Source organism: Heterodontus francisci, chromosome 39 (genome assembly GCF_036365525.1).
Source record: "Heterodontus francisci isolate sHetFra1 chromosome 39, sHetFra1.hap1, whole genome shotgun sequence".
Lineage (NCBI taxonomy): Eukaryota > Metazoa > Chordata > Chondrichthyes > Heterodontiformes > Heterodontidae > Heterodontus > Heterodontus francisci.
In genome coordinates, this window is record NC_090409.1 from 35,316,081 (window position 1) to 35,332,899 (window position 16,819).

Here is a 16,819-nt window from a genome sequence, read left to right on the forward strand (position 1 = left end):
CGGTGTTTATAGAGAGGTTAACCCATTTGTAACCAATGGTGAAATGTCTCAGCTGATCGGTGTTTATAGAGAGATTAACCCATTTATATCCAATGGTGAAATGTCTCAGCTGATCAGTGTTTACAGAGAGGTTAACCCATTTATATCCAATGGTGAAATGTCTCAGCTGATCACTGTTTACAGAGAGGTTAACCCATTTGTATCCAATGGTGAAATGTCTCAGCTGATCGGTGTTTACAGAGAGGTTAACCCATTTATATCCAATGGTGAAATGTCTCAGCTGATCGGTGTTTACAGAGAGGTTAACCCATTTATATCCAATGGTGAAATGTCTCAGCGGATCACTGTTTATAGAGAGGTTAACCCATTTATATCCAATGGTGAAATGTCTCAGCTGATCGGCGTTTACAGAGAGGTTAACCCATTTATATCCAATGGTGAAATGTCTCAGCTGATCACTGTTTACAGAGAGGTTAACCCATTTATATCCAATGGTGAAATGTCTCAGCTGATCGGTGTTTACAGAGAGGTTAACCCATTTGTATCCAATGGTGAAATGTCTCAGCTGATCGGTGTTTACAGAGAGGTTAACCCATTTGTATCCAATGGTGAAATGTCTCAGCTGATCACTGTTTATAGAGAGGTTAACCCATTTATATCCAATGGTGAAATGTCTCAGCTGATCGGCGTTTACAGAGAGGTTAACCCATTTATATCCAATGGTGAAATGTCTCAGCTGATCACTGTTTACAGAGAGGTTAACCCATTTATATCCAATGGTGAAATGTCTCAGCTGATCGGTGTTTACAGAGAGGTTAACCCATTTGTATCCAATGGTGAAATGTCTCAGCTGATCGGTGTTTACAGAGAGGTTAACCCATTTATATCCAATGGTGAAATGTCTCAGCTGATCGGTGTTTACAGAGAGGTTAACCCATTTATATCCAATGGTGAAATGTCTCAGCTGATCGGTGTTTACAGAGAGGTTAACCCATTTATATCCAATGGTGAAATGTCTCAGCTGATCGGTGTTTACAGAGAGGTTAACCCATTTATATCCAATGGTGAAATGTCTCAGCTGATCGGTGTTTACAGAGAGGTTAACCCATTTGTATCCAATGGTGAAATGTCTCAGCTGATAGGCGTTTACAGAGAGGTTAACCCATTTGTAACCAATGGTGAAATGTCTCAGCTGATCGGTGTTTACAGAGAGGTTAACCCATTTATATCCAATGGTGAAATGTCTCAGCTGATCGGTGTTTACAGAGAGGTTAACCCATTTATATCCAATGGTGAAATGTCTCAGCTGATCGGTGTTTACAGAGAGGTTAACCCATTTATATCCAATGGTGAAATGTCTCAGCTGATCGGCGTTTACAGAGAGGTTAACCCATTTATATCCAATGGTGAAATGTCTCAGCTGATCAGTGTTTATAGAGAGGTTAACCCATTTATATCCAATGGTGAAATGTCTCAGCTGATCGGTGTTTACAGAGAGGTTAACCCATTTATATCCAATGGTGAAATGTCTCAGCTGATCACTGTTTATAGAGAGGTTAACCCATTTATATCCAATGGTGAAATGTCTCAGCTGATCACTGTTTACAGAGAGGTTAACCCATTTATATCCAATGGTGAAATGTCTCAGCTGATCACTGTTTACAGAGAGGTTAACCCATTTATATCCAATGGTGAAATGTCTCAGCTGATCGGTGTTTACAGAGAGGTTAACCCATTTATATCCAATGGTGAAATGTCTCAGCTGATCACTGTTTACAGAGAGGTTAACCCATTTATATCCAATGGTGAAATGTCTCAGCTGATCACTGTTTACAGAGAGGTTAACCCATTTATATCCAATGGTGAAATGTCTCAGCTGATCGGTGTTTACAGAGAGGTTAACCCATTTATATCCAATGGTGAAATGTCTCAGCTGATCACTGTTTATAGAGAGGTTAACCCATTTATATCCAATGGTGAAATGTCTCAGCTGATCGGCGTTTACAGAGAGGTTAACCCATTTATATCCAATGGTGAAATGTCTCAGCTGATCACTGTTTACAGAGAGGTTAACCCATTTATATCCAATGGTGAAATGTCTCAGCTGATCAGTGTTTACAGAGAGGTTAACCCATTTATATCCAATGGTGAAATGTCTCAGCTGATCGGTGTTTACAGAGAGGTTAACCCATTTATATCCAATGGTGAAATGTCTCAGCGGATCACTGTTTACAGAGAGGTTAACCCATTTATATCCAATGGTGAAATGTCTCAGCTGATCGGTGTTTACAGAGAGGTTAACCCATTTATATCCAATGGTGAAATGTCTCAGCTGATCACTGTTTATAGAGAGGTTAACCCATTTATATCCAATGGTGAAATGTCTCAGCGGATCACTGTTTACAGAGAGGTTAACCCATTTATATCCAATGGTGAAATGTCTCAGCTGATCGGTGTTTACAGAGAGGTTAACCCATTTATATCCAATGGTGAAATGTCTCAGCGGATCACTGTTTACAGAGAGGTTAACCCATTTATATCCAATGGTGAAATGTCTCAGCTGATCGGTGTTTACAGAGAGGTTAACCCATTTATATCCAATGGTGAAATGTCTCAGCGGATCACTGTTTACAGAGAGGTTAACCCATTTATATCCAATGGTGAAATGTCTCAGCTGATCGGTGTTTACAGAGAGGTTAACCCATTTATATCCAATGGTGAAATGTCTCAGCTGATCACTGTTTACAGAGAGGTTAACCCATTTATATCCAATGGTGAAATGTCTCAGCTGATCGGTGTTTACAGAGAGGTTAACCCATTTATATCCAATGGTGAAATGTCTCAGCTGATAGGCGTTTACAGAGAGGTTAACCCATTTATAACCAATGGTGAAATGTCTCAGCTGATAGGCGTTTATAGAGAGGTTAACCCATTTGTATCCAATGGTGAAATGTCTCAGCTGATCGGTGTTTACAGAGAGGTTAACCCATTTATAACCAATGGTGAAATGTCTCAGCTGATAGGCGTTTATAGAGAGGTTAACCCATTTATAACCAATGGTGAAATGTCTCAGCTGATCACTGTTTATAGAGAGGTTAACCCATTTATATCCAATGGTGAAATGTCTCAGCTGATCGGTGTTTACAGAGAGGTTAACCCATTTATAACCAATGGTGAAATGTCTCAGCTGATAGGCGTTTACAGAGAGGTTAACCCATTTATAACCAATGGTGAAATGTCTCAGCTGATAGGCGTTTATAGAGAGGTTAACCCATTTATATCCAATGGTGAAATGTCTCAGCTGATCAGTGTTTACAGAGAGGTTAACCCATTTATATCCAATGGTGAAATGTCTCAGCTGATCGGTGTTTATAGAGAGGTTAACCCATTTATATCCAATGGTGAAATGTCTCAGCTGATCGGTGTTTACAGAGAGGTTAACCCATTTATATCCAATGGTGAAATGTCTCAGCTGATCAGTGTTTACAGAGAGGTTAACCCATTTATATCCAATGGTGAAATGTCTCAGCTGATCAGTGTTTACAGAGAGGTTAACCCATTTATATCCAATGGTGAAATGTCTCAGCTGATCAGTGTTTACAGAGAGGTTAACCCATTTATATCCAATGGTGAAATGTCTCAGCTGATCGGTGTTTACAGAGAGGTTAACCCATTTATATCCAATGGTGAAATGTCTCAGCTGATCGGCGTTTACAGAGAGGTTAACCCATTTATATCCAATGGTGAAATGTCTCAGCTGACAAGGCACAGTGAATTTATTTGTATGTGTTCAGCGATCGTACCCAGTATCACAACATTATTACAGCCTAATAATTGAAATTTAGTCTTCTGGCCAACTCCTTTCCCTAACCATGTAGAAAAGTAATTGAAGGAAGTTTAAAGGATTGATTTTACAAACAGCATTTCGTCCTCCTGAAAACTGCTCCACCACCCACTACGGCTCCAGTCGGTACAATAATTGCGCGAATTATTCCTGCTATGACTCCTCCGCTCACTGCAGAAAAAAAACAAAAAAATCCATTCTAACAAGCTGACAGGTAACAGGTTAATGAATAATACAATGACATGAACCAGCCATCGATTATCCACCCAACAAACCTTCCTACCCGTTGTGGAGCAATTTTAACCTGGTGGGTTTGGGTTGAACACTGGGGGCTGGATTTTGTTTTCGCGCCCCCCCGGGAGCACAGGCCCAGTGGCTCATTGCAACATGCATTGCAGCCACCCCACCTCCCCACTAGTACATGGCGGGGGTGGCATCATCTGATGCTGGAGCAGGAGCAGGTGCCATTTATAATAGGCTGCCAGCCCTGCAGAACGTTGAACCGACAAATGCTCGGCCCCTCCCACCACCAGCCTCCCATCCCCCATCCCCTGTTCATAACATGCAGAGCTGACCCCTGACACGCCCTCCCCCTGACCAATCATTCAGAGCTGACCCCTGACACCCCCGCCCCCTGACCAATCATTCAGAGCTGACCCCAGATCAATCATGCAGAGCTGACCCCTGACCATTCATGCAGAGCTGACCCCTGACACCCCCTCCACCTGACCAATTATGCAGAGCTGACCCCAGATCAATCATGCAAAGCCGACCCCTGACCAATCATGCAGAGCTGACCCCTGACACAAACAAACTAAGAACAAAGAACAGTACAGCACAGGAACAGGCCATTCGGCCCTCCAAGCCTGCGCCGATCTTGATGCCTGCCTAAACTAAAACCTTCTGCACTTCCGGGGACCGTATCCCTCTATTCCCATCCTATTCATGTATTTGTCACGATGTCTCTTAAACGTCATTATCGTACTTGCTTCCACCACCTCCCCCAGCAGCAAGTTCCAGGCACTCACCACCTCTGTTAAGAACTTGCCTCGCACATCCCCTCTAAACTTTGCCCCTCTCACCTTAAACCTATGACCCCTAGTAACTGACTCTTCCACCCTGGGAAAAAGCTTCTGACTATCCACTCTGTCCATGCTGCTCATAACTTTGTAAACCTCTATCATGTCGCCCCTCCACCTCCGTCGTTCCAGTGAAAACAATCCGAGTTTATCCAACCTTTCCTCATAGCTAATGCCCTCCAGACCAGGCAACATCCTGGTAAACCTCAACTGTACCCTCTCCAAAGCCTCCACGTGCTTCTGGTAGTGTGGCGACCAGAATTGCACGCAATATTCTAAGTGTGGCCTAACTAAAGTTCTGTACAGCTGCAGCATGACTTGCCAATTTTTATACTCTATGTCCCGACCGATGAAGGCAAGCGTGCCGTATACCTTCTTGACTACCTTATCCACCTGCGTTGCCACTTTCAGTGACCTGTGGACCTATACGCCCAGATCTCTCTGCCTGTCAATACTCCTAAGGGTTCTGCCATTTACTGTATACTTCTCACCTGCATTAGACCTTCCTAAATGCATCACCTCACATTTGTCCGGATTAAACTCCATCTGCCATTTCTCCGCCCAAGTCTCTGCAACCCTGTTACCTTTACATCCTTCCAAAATCTGTCTACATATCTGCTCCTCTACCTCCCGCTGGCTGTTGGGAGGCCAGTAGTAAACCCCCAACATCGTGACTGCACCCTTCCTATTCCTGAGCTCCACCCATATTGCCTCGCTGCACGACCCCTCCGAGGTGTCCTCCCGCAGTACAGCTGTGATATTCTCCTTAACAAGTAATGCAACTCCCCCACCCCTTTTACATCCCCCTGTATCCCGCCTGAAGCTTCTAAATCCTGGAACATTTAGCTGACAATCCTGTCCTTCCCTCAACCAAGACTCTGTAATAGCAACAACATCATAGTTCCAAGCTCTAAGTTAATCTGCCTTACCTGTTATACTTCTCGCATTGAAACAAATGCACTTCAGACCACCAGTCCCGCTGTGCTCAGCAACATCTCCTGCCTGCTCTTACTCTTAGTCTTATTGGCCTTATTTACTAGTTCTCCCTCATTTATTTCACTTGCTGTCCTACTGCTCTGGTTCCCACCCCCACTGCCACACTAGTTTAAACCCTCCCGAGTGATGCTAGCAAACCTCGCAGCCAGGATATTTGTGCCCCTCCAGTTTAGATGCAACCCGTCCTTCTTGTACAGGTCCCATCTGTCCCTGAAGAGATCCCAATGGTCCAGATATCTGAAACCCTCCCTTCTACACCAGCTGTTCAGCCACGTGTTTATCTGCACTATCTTCCTATTTCTAGCCTCACTGGCACGTGGCACAGGGAGTAATCCCGAGATTACAACCCTAGAGGTCCTGTCTTTTAACTTTCTACCTAACTCCCTAAACTCCCCCTGCAGGACCTCGTCACTCTTCCTGCCTATGTCGTTGGTACCGATGTGTACCACAACTTCTGGCTGTTCACCCTCCCCCTTCAGAATGCCCCCTGTCCGTTCAGAGACATCCTTGACCCTGGCACCAGGGAGGCAACATACCATCCTGGAGTTTCTTTCACGTCCACAGAAACGCCTATCTGTGCCCCTGACTATAGAGTCCCCTATAACTATTGCTCTTCTGCGCTTTGTCCCTCCCTGCTGAACAACAGTGCCAGCCGTGGTGCCACTGCTCTGGCTGCTGCTGTTTTTCCCTGATAGGCCATCCCCCCCAACAGTATCCAAAATGGTATACTTGTTAGAGAGAGGGATAGCCACAGGGGATTCCTGCACTGGCTGCCTGTCCCTTCTAGCGGTCACCTATCTATCTGCCTGCACCTTGGGTGTAACCACTTCTCTAAAACTCCTGACTATGACGCTTTCTGCCACCTGCATGCTCCTAAGTGCATCCACTTGCCGCTCCAACCGATCCATGCGGTCTGTGAGGAGCTGCAACTGGGTACACATCCTGCAGATGTAGTCGCCCGGAACGCTGGAAGAGTCACGGACCTCCCACATCTCACAGGTGAAGCACTTCACCCCTCTAACTGACATTTCTAGCACTAATTAATAAATTAATTTAAGATAAATAAATACTTATTAAATCCTTACTAAATTGTTATGATAACTATATGGTCCCTAGAGCGAGATTTCTACTATAAATATTAAATGCTATCTAAATACAGTAATCTCCTCCCTCTGGTTTAGTTACTCTACTTATTAATTAGTTAATTAGGGTTTTAATCAATTTTTATCAATGTTTTATCTTCAAATTCAGTTAAAAAAAAATCCCTATCAGCCAATCAGGTCACAGCTTTCTGTGATGTCACTTTCAGTTTTTTTTCACCAGAGGTAAGTTGTTTATACTTACCTGTCCGGAGCGCCGCCCTCCGAGTCTTCTCCCAGTCAGCTGTGCTCTTTGGAAGCTCTCGGCTCCCCTCACTGAGGACAGTGAGGAAATGAAAGGAGCTCCTCGCTCCCTCCTTACCGAACTTCCTCAGTTACCAAACTTCCACTGTCGCACTTTATTGCAACCTAAGTCAGCACTCTAGCGCAAACAAAGTCAGCACTGTCAGATGGCTCACTTTTATACTGACTGACTCTCGCCCCCTGAAAACTGGTTTAAGCCACTTCTCTAATTAACAAGGTGCAGCTGCAAGCAGAGCCTGAGTGAACCCTGTTTAAAGCTGGACTAAAACTCACCTTCTCCAACCCAAACAGCAACTGTTAAGTTAATCTGCTAAATAAAAGACAGATTAGATTTAAGATAAAATTAACCCTTTATTATCCTCAGTTACCAAACTTCCACTGTAGCACTCTATTGCAACCCAAGTCAGCACTCCAGTGCAACACCTCCACCCCCTGACCAATCATGCAGAGCTGAGCCCCTGACACTTCCTTCTCCTGACCAATCATGCAGAGCTGACCCCTGACACCCCCTCCCCGACCAATCATGCAGAGCTGACCCCAGATCAATCATGCAGAGCTGACCCCGACACCCCCCTCCCCCTGACCAATCATGCAGAGCTGACCCCTGACACCCCCTCCCCCTGACCAATCATGCAGAGCTGACCCCTGACACCCGCCTCCCCCTGACCAATCATGTAGAGCTGACCCTTGACACCCGCCTCCCCCTGACCAATCATGCAGAGCTGACCCCTGACACCCCCTCCCCTGACCAATCATGCAGAGCTGATCCCAGATCAATCACGCAGAGCTGACCCCTGACACCCCCGCCCCCTGACCAATCATGCAGAGCTGACCCCAGATCAATCATGCAGAGCTGACCCCTGACAACCCCCTCCCCAGACCAATCATGCAGAGCTGACCCCTGACACCCGCCTCCCCCTGACCAATCATGTAGAGCTGACCCTTGACACCCGCCTCCCCCTGACCAATCATGCAGAGCTGACCCCTGACACCCACTCCCCAGACCAATCATTCAAAGTTGACCCCTAAGCCCCATCCCAATCACGTGTCAGGGGCAGCCTCGGCATCACCGTGAACGGCCTCACCTGATGCCGGAGCAGGTGCTGGGCCCATCTTTAAAAGGCTGCCAGGAAAGAACCGTTCACTATTTTAACCAAAATATTGGGTTAATTAAACCTTGGGTGATAGTGTACAATGGGTGATAATCATACTGACTGCTCATTGTACACCTGCTCAATTCCCCTCCTGTGGATTTTAATGGAGAGGTACAGCAGATTGCTCTGTATTATTTGCTGATTTGCTATCACCCATTTTATACTATCGCACAAAGCCACGGTCTATCCCAATGTTCTGAGCTCAAAATAAAGGATAAGGGAATTTGATACAATTCATTAGCACAATGCTGATAATATTGCATGGCAAAATCTCCATTCCTACATGATTTTAAGTCAAATCACAATGAATTATTTTATCTCTGGTTATTAGCAGCAATATTTTATTCCGTTCTACATTTCTGTACAGGAAGATCACGTGGACTAACAGTGACCATTGAATTGGCATCAACAGCTCAGATATAGAATGGCTCACACCGATTAACTCACCTGAGACTAACAAATCCAAGAAAAAAATCAAAGACCTTTTCTCCAATTGCATTTTTCACAACACAGGTACATTTCCCTTCATCAGCTTTTTCAAATTTCAGGATGATTAATTGAGAGAAGGTGCTGTTTGAAATAATGATGAACTTATTGCTGGACTTCGTGATTAGAGTGTTATTGTCGGACTTCACGATCAGAGTGTTATTGTCGGACTCTGTGATCAGAGTGTTATTGCTGGACTTCGTGATCAGAGTGTTATTGTCGGACTTCACGATCAGAGTGTTATTGTCGGACTCTGTGATTAGAGTGTTATTGCTGGACTTCGTGATCAGAGTGTTATTGTCGGACTTCACGATCAGAGTGTTATTGTCGGACTCTGTGATCAGAGTGTTGCCTTTAGACCAGGTGAATTACACCGGTAATAGTTCTGTCGCTGAGTATCGCAGCCTCTTGGTCAAGGAGACTTGTAAGGTGACGCTTGCATTCGGAGCCACTTTCAATCGCGGATTGGAGAGCGCAGAGAACTGCGGTTCATCTAAATAAATCACACGGGAATAGGCAGATTCAAATGACAATGGCCTCAAAAAAACTTACAGCGCAGAATGAGGCCATTCTGCCCACAGTGTCTGTGCTAGCTCTTTAAAAGAGATATCCACTTGTTCCTACTCCCCCTCTCCCTGCCATTTCTGGTTTAGCCTCATAGCCCTGCACTATTCCCTTTACATTTCTCCAATTCCCCTTTTGAAAGTTGCTATTGAATCTGCTTCCACCGCCCTTTCAGGCAGCGCGTTCCAGATCACAACAACTCGCTGCGTCAAAAAAATTCTCCTCATCTCCCCCCTCTGGTTCTTTTACCCATTATCCTAACTCCGTGTCCTCTGGTTACGAACCAATGCAGCAGTAGAAACAATTTCCTATTAGAGAAATGTGAAAGTACAAGTACCTCTTCAAGACATCAACACACATGGTACCCCAGCAAGGAAGGCAATACACACTAAGGTCATTTGGGGACAGAGAGAGAGAGTACGGGGAGTGGGGTGTGCTTTGGTTTCTCTTGGCACCAATGACCTTTTTCTAAAATTCATTCTTGATATTTGGACATTTTTTTCCCAGCACCAGCTGCCCATTGTGAAGGCAGTGATACAACTGGGGAGCTTGCGATGTCCTTTCGGAGGGCATCTCAGTGTCAACCACATTGTAGTGGGGCCGGGGGCAGGTTTAGGGCCAGACCGAGTAAGGAGGGTGGGTTTTTCTCCCTTAAGGAGGTGCCTGCCATACTTTCTATACATTTCAGTACGTTTTCTGATCTTTCACTTGATGGAAACATACTCTTCACCAGTTGTCTGATTACTTTTTTATCCACTATCTAGCAATTTATACCCAAACCAAATTTGTTTGATCTCCTGCTCACTGTTTATACATGATTGACATGATCCACCCTTCATTCAATAACTCAACAAGAGGGAAACAATAGATCATGCCAGTAAACATATTTAATTAGCATGTCGTGTTCTACACATCTATACATTCATGCGTATATTATACATAAATACACAAGAAATAAGACAAGTAGGCCATATGGGCCATTGAACCTGCTCGATGACATAACAGAAAGGTACAATGTCATTTTACTCACCTAAAACCAATCTACATGTCTGTGAGGCGTTCAGGTGCTGTCCTGTGCACTGTAGCTCCATTGATGGGTTGATATCTTTCTTTTCAATGGTGTAATGTGGCCTGTTTGATCCAGTTAGAGAGATCGAGCCAACATTCAGCTCAATGGCAGTTTGAGGTAGCCCAGCTACCCACGAGCAGGACAAGTTCAATTGGTTTTCTCTGTCTTCAGCGTCACACATGATCTGTCCTAAAGGTGGCCCTGGAATCCAGACAGAAACACACTCTTCATTCATCATTCATGGTTTTCACTTTGCTGAATTTAAAGAAATGTGACATTTGAAGTTGCAAACTACAAATTTTAATGTTTGCAAACGGTCAGTTTTCTCAAGGCCAAACAATGGGGACTGAAGATTAACACAACACTCTGAGCACGCAGACCTACAATAAAAGGGACAAAAAGGAGAGTTCACCAGATATGAAACATCCGTGAGGTGGCAGAGAAATTATTTCCAATGGCAACTGGGGGACATCAGTTTAAAATTGTGATTAAAGGGGTGAAGGGGGAAACTTTTGTATCACACTAGGTGTTGTTAGAACAGGGAATGCTAGAAACACAAGTTGAGGCAGGAAACAGAACTGGATCTAGTTCTGGGAAAGAAAATAGGCAAGTGGATCGATTCAAGACCTGCAAGGAAGAAATAGTTTGGGTACAGTTTTGGGTATAGTTTGGGCGGCGCAGTGGTTAGCACCGCAGCCTCACAGCTCCAGCGACCCGGGTTCAATTCCAGGCGCTGCCTGTGTGGAGTTTGCAAGTTCTCCCTGTGTCTGCGTGGGTTTCCTCCGGGTGCTCCGGTTTCCTCCCACATGCCAAAGACTTGCAGGTTGATAGGTAAATTGGCCATTAGCAATTGCCCCTAGTATAGGTAGGTGGTAGGGAAATATAGGGACAGGTGAGGATGTGGTAGGAATATGGAATTAGTGTAGGATTAGTATAAATGGGTGGTTGATGGTCGGCACAGACCCGGTGGGCCGAAGGGCCTGTTTCAGTGCTGTATCTCTAAAACAAAAACAAAAAATAAACCTACTCCCATGAGTTAAAAAGAATGGCATCTGAGGCTCGAGGTCCTTGGATGATGAAAGAAGTTGAGATGAAAATCACAGAAAAATGAAGTTCTGATAAATGTGAAGTTTATAATGGGGTGGAGAATCAAACTGCACAGAAAGTGCAGAGGAAAACTGAGAAAGATAATAAGAGGAACACGTTCTTTCTCCTTAGCTAGCGCAATGTAAAGGGAACACAAAATTCTTTCATCAACATATAAAGAGCAACATAGACTCCAAAAGAAAGGTGGGGTCAATTTTAAAGCAACGTAGAAATCTTCTTGGACAGACAGAGGACATGGTTGAGGCACTAAATGCTGACTTTTAAACTGTGTTCAGGAAAGAAAAGTCACAGTAAAGGAGGAGGTAGAATCGATATTAGATAAGATAAAAAGGGATAAACGGAAGGCAGTTAAAAGGTTGGCAGAGCTCAAAGTTGTTTTATGAAAGACAGTCAACAAGGATTTGTCAAAGACAAAACGTGTCTGACAAACTCTATTGAATTATTTGATGAAATAAAGGAGTTGGTGGGAGACTGTTGTGCAGTTGATGTGTTTATGGACTTTCAAAAGTTTTAGATAATTTGCCACAAAATAGACCTATCAGCAAAATCCTGTGATTAAAGGAGCAACATTGACACGAAATTAACCTGAGAGGCAGAAAGCAGATAATAGTGGTGAACAGTTGCTTTTCATACTGGATGGATGTGTGCAGTGACATCTCCCAGGGGTCGGTATTAGGGCCACAGTTCATTCTGAGATATATTACTGACCTGGACTTGGGTATAGGGGCATCATTTCAGAGATCACAGATGACAAAACGTTGGGAAGTGTAACGCACAGTCCGGAGAATAGGAGCAGTCTTCAGAAAGACATAGACATACTCGGGAAATGAACAGATACATGGTAGATGAAATTTAATGCAGAGAAGATTGGTATATTTTGGAAGGGAAAATGAAGAGTAGCAATATAAACGAATTGGTACCATTTTAAAGAGGAACCAGGCACCCTGGGGTGCATTTGCACAAATCTTTGAAGGTGGCAGGACAAATTGGTAAGGATGGCAAAACATATATTGGCAAAGCAGTTGTTAACAGGAGGACAGAGATTTAAGATAATTAGTGAAAGAAAGAGAGGGGAGATCAGTAGGTTTGTTTAGATAGTGATTGGTTATGATCTGCAATGCACTGGTTGAAAGGAAACAAATTAAAGCTCAACTTTCAAAGGGGAGTGAGATGTATATCGAAAAAGAAGTAATTACAGGGCTATTGGGAAATAGCAAAGCTGAGAGAACAAATTACACAGCAATTTCAAAGAGTACAGGAACATAATATTATAGATATATAGATAAATAAAACAGCTACTACATAAGCACATTTACACACATCGGGATGCACCAACAACTCTCTGGTCATGTCTGACACGACATCACTTCCTCTGGTGACCTTCACTTACAGCCTCTTAAGGTGATCCCACAACACCAGGCATACCTAAAAATGAGGAGCTAAATTAAAGGATTGCAGCGATTCCTGAAGGTGACTCCCTCAGGAGATGGGTAATAAATGCTGACTCGGTCAGCGATACCCACAACCCAGGAATGAATAACAGAAAAGTATTGGCTGGATCTGTGGGTTGTCAAAACAATTTCCCATAGTTTAGTAGGTCAATGATTCCGAGGCCTCTCACAATGAGTGCATCTTTAGCACCATTGGATGTCCCGTATTTTAAACATCGCTCACCCTAATCTTTGTTGTAATCACTTTAATAGAAACCAAATTAGGTTGTGGTGTGTGGTCAGTGTGAATGAACTCTATATCTTACTGTGCACTCGGAGTGTGATTTCCGCAGTTGATTGAACTCCGATGGTTGTGTTGACCAATTCGACTTTATAGACCCCGGAATCTTTCAGTGTCGCATTATCCAGACGTAAAGTTGCATTGTTGGTGAAAAGTTTTGCTCGGTCTTCATATGGCGCTGAGTACGTTACATCACCTCCCTCTGCTTTCACGATTAAGGTGGTGGAATTGACTGTCCAAATTATAGAAAAATTTCCCCAGGGCTCCTGCATGACCCAAAGATACACGGAGTTTCCCAGAATGGTGTCAATGGGGCTCTCAAAAATGATGAGCGTTGAAGCTAATTCTGTAAGGAATAAACAACAGTGAATCGTCAGTTCTACTGTATCCAGGGTTAATATTTTCAGGAATAGCGCCTGTTTGGGCACTAGTATTTGGGCGGCACAGTGGCGCAGTGGTTAGTACTGCAGCCTCACAGCTGCAGTGACCCGGGTTCAGTTCTGGGTATTGCCTGTGCGGAGTTTGCAAGTTCTCCCTGTGACCGCATGGGTTTCCGCCGGTTAATAGGTAAATTGCCCCTAGTGTAGGTAGGTGGTAGGAGAATATGGGATTAATGTAGGATTAGTATAAATGGGTGGTTGTTGGTCGGCACAGACGCGGTGGGCCTGTTTCAGTGCTGTATCTCTAAATAAATAAACAATGATCGACCCGCCCCCTGTAACTTGGGAGAAAACAGAGTAACCCCTCGAAACGGCCAACAACCCATTCCCTCATGATGAAAAAATGGAATGAAATATATAACTCACCCAGATTAGTTAACAGGAGGAATAAAACGGACCGGAAAATCGCCATGTCTGATCACCGCCACTGTGAATGACAGAGCAATCTCTGAATGTTTGGCTGTCTCTATGGAAAATAAAAGTCTAGAGTTACTGCTCTTAAGTTATAGTGATAAGGGGTGGGTGCTCCAGAGAAAAGGTTTTATTCATTTCCTTATTCCGCAGAGGATACAAGCAGAAGATTGGGTGGGGGAGGGGAACACTCCCACAAGTTGGTGGGTATGTTGTATTTCTTCAGGAATGTCTCGGGAACATCCCGAAAATGTTTCCCCTGTCCTCCTGGGAGTCTTTTGCCCGGCCGAAGCTCAGATTTGAGCAGTTGATTCAGGAGCCTGGGGTCAGGCAGGCGAGTGATGTGGCCCAACCAGCAAAGCTGATTAGCTGGGAACGTTAGCTTGGGAGAGGATTCTGCTATTAAGCCACCTCTCCTACCAACGAAGGTGAAGAATTTTGCAGGGACAGTGCTGGTGGTATTTCTCCAGTGCCTTGAAGTGTCTGCTGTAGATAGGCCAGGTTTCCGAAGCCTACAGGAGTAGAAGTATCACTGCTACCCAATACACCATGACTTCAGTCCCGGGTTTGTGTCCTCACTCAGTACTGCACTGGTAGTGTCAGCCTGGATCATGCACTCAAAATCTCCAGAGTGAGACTTAAACCCATAATCTTCTGAGTAAGGAGTGAGAGTGCTACCCACTGAACCATTCTGACACCATTACATGAGGCAAATGATTCAAAGTTAAAGTTAGTGCTCTTAACACATCAGATTTTACAAAGCAAAGACTCATAATTGGACAAAATGGAAGGCACCACGATGGGTCGGTGGGGGCGGGGGGGGTCAAGGAGGGGATGAAATTTCTTTGAGCTGTTACATTTTAATGGAATGAGAAATGGGACTATTGTCTCTAAATGCTATTCCAGCAAAACTGTAAATGTTTTTCTTGAGTTGCAATCAGGGCTTTGATACCATGTAAACTAACCCACACTAACCAGAGTTAATCTTTCCCAATACATCCAGAATAACTGCAGTTTATTCCACTGGTATTGGATGGAATATTCACAAACATTCATTCTTACCTTCCTGTAACTTTGTCCCTGTTTTGTTTCCACAGACCTATAACTGAATACCTGCACAATGCGGAAACAAATTCAGAGGGTTTCCCTGAAACCACATGACTAATGGAATTTGTCAAACATGAGGCGTTCATCACAAGGAGAAGTCATTAAGTTTATTTTGCCTCAGGCCAAGAGAGAACATGAGTGGAGCCGATTTACTCCAAGTGAAAAACAATTTGCATTTCGACAGCCCTTCTCACATGCAAGAAAATATCGTCATGTGCTTTCCATTAAAGAGGACAAGAAACACTGGAACGGCGGGAGAGGAAGAGTTAAGGATGGGCCAAGGGACAAAAGCACTGATGGAGGAAAGGTTTTGAGGTTCATTTTGAACATGGGGAAGTAGAAAATCAGTTGGGGAATGTTAAAGGGCGGGAGTGTAGTGGCTGAATATAATGCGAGAATGAGGGGCCAGGACCCTTTCGGCATTTGGACCAGCAAGCAGCAGGTCAGGTGACCATGAGAGTGGACAAGGACTGGGGGACACAGAGTTAAGTCTTTGGGCAAGAGATGCAGAAAGGATGTGAGGAAGAACCTTTTTACACAGCGAGTGACGATGACCTGGAACTCTCTCCCTCTTAGTGGGGAAGCGGAGATGATCAATGATTTCAAAAGGAAACTGGATGGGCACTTTCAGGGCTATGGGGATAGAGCGGGAGGACTGAGACTTACTGGGCAGCTCTATAGGGAGGTTGCCTGGACGTGATGGGCCGAATGGCCTCATTCTGTGCTGTTATGACTCTATGGGCTGAATTTTACGCTGCCCCAGCAGGTCGGATGGTGGTGTGGGTGTGGCTTAAAATTGAGCGGGAGGCTCCAGGAGGCCTACCCGCCCCACTCCCGCCTCCAGTCAACTTAACAGCGGTCGGGTAGGGTGGAGGGGGGGGAAATGGCCTGCCCGCCCCAGGCCAATCAAGGCCCTTAAGTCGCCACTCAAGGGCCCTTGTCTGCCTCCACGGATATTTTACCCATGGCAAGTGGGCGTGCTGGGATGTGAAAGGCTGCCCAGCGATAGCTGCCGGACTTTCTGCCCACCGGGGGAGTCATGGCAGTCGGGCACAGGGTGCCTGATTGATGGCCGCCCCCGTCTCCCAACCCACCCCCAGGACCCAAAACATCCCCCTCTCCCCTCCCAGATAACCACTCCAGCCTCACCAAGGAAGGACCCCTTGGTGAGGCATGCCCAACTTACCTGGACTCCTGGCTCCATCTGGTTTGCTGGGCTGCTGATAGTCCCAGAGGCTCCACCGGGAGCGGCCAAAGAGCTGCTGGCCCGCTGATTGGCCGGCGGCTCACTGAGGCGGGACCTCCTCCCTCAAGCGGGCCTAAGCCCCGCCTCGGGACAATTAAAGCCCAGGGAACCCGTAAAATGCGGGACTTTTATGTCGATGTGTTCATAAGTAAAATGTAACCAGTTGGGGTGTGCACCAACAT

At 45.0% G+C, this 16,819-nt stretch overlaps 1 protein-coding gene across 1 annotated transcript; it reads right to left on the reverse strand.

Moving 5' to 3' along the window:
* Positions 1-8,944: 8,944 nt before the first annotated feature.
* LOC137352927 (V-set and immunoglobulin domain-containing protein 10-like) lies at positions 8,945-15,380 on the reverse strand. Its single transcript, XM_068018782.1, has 5 exons — positions 15,347-15,380; positions 14,240-14,339; positions 13,459-13,779; positions 10,557-10,796; positions 8,945-9,455 (listed from the first exon to the last, which is right to left on the reverse strand). Exons 2-5 carry the CDS (start codon positions 14,283-14,285, stop codon positions 9,331-9,333), a joined length of 732 nt encoding a protein of 243 aa, XP_067874883.1. The 5' UTR covers positions 14,286-14,339; positions 15,347-15,380; the 3' UTR covers positions 8,945-9,330.
* Positions 15,381-16,819: the final 1,439 nt, after the last annotated feature.

Excerpts from the sequence above, each read along its gene's own strand:
- LOC137352927 (XM_068018782.1), bottom strand. The coding sequence starts at position 14,285 with ATGGCGATTTTCCGGTCCGTTTTATTCCTCCTGTTAACTAATCTGG. Across the intron at positions 13,780-14,239 it reads CCTCCTGTTAACTAATCTGG|AATTAGCTTCAACGCTCATC; the intron begins GTGAGTTATATA and ends TATTCCTTACAG. Across the intron at positions 9,456-10,556 it reads GACATGTAGATTGGTTTTAG|ATGAACCGCAGTTCTCTGCG; the intron begins GTGAGTAAAATG and ends TGATTTATTTAG.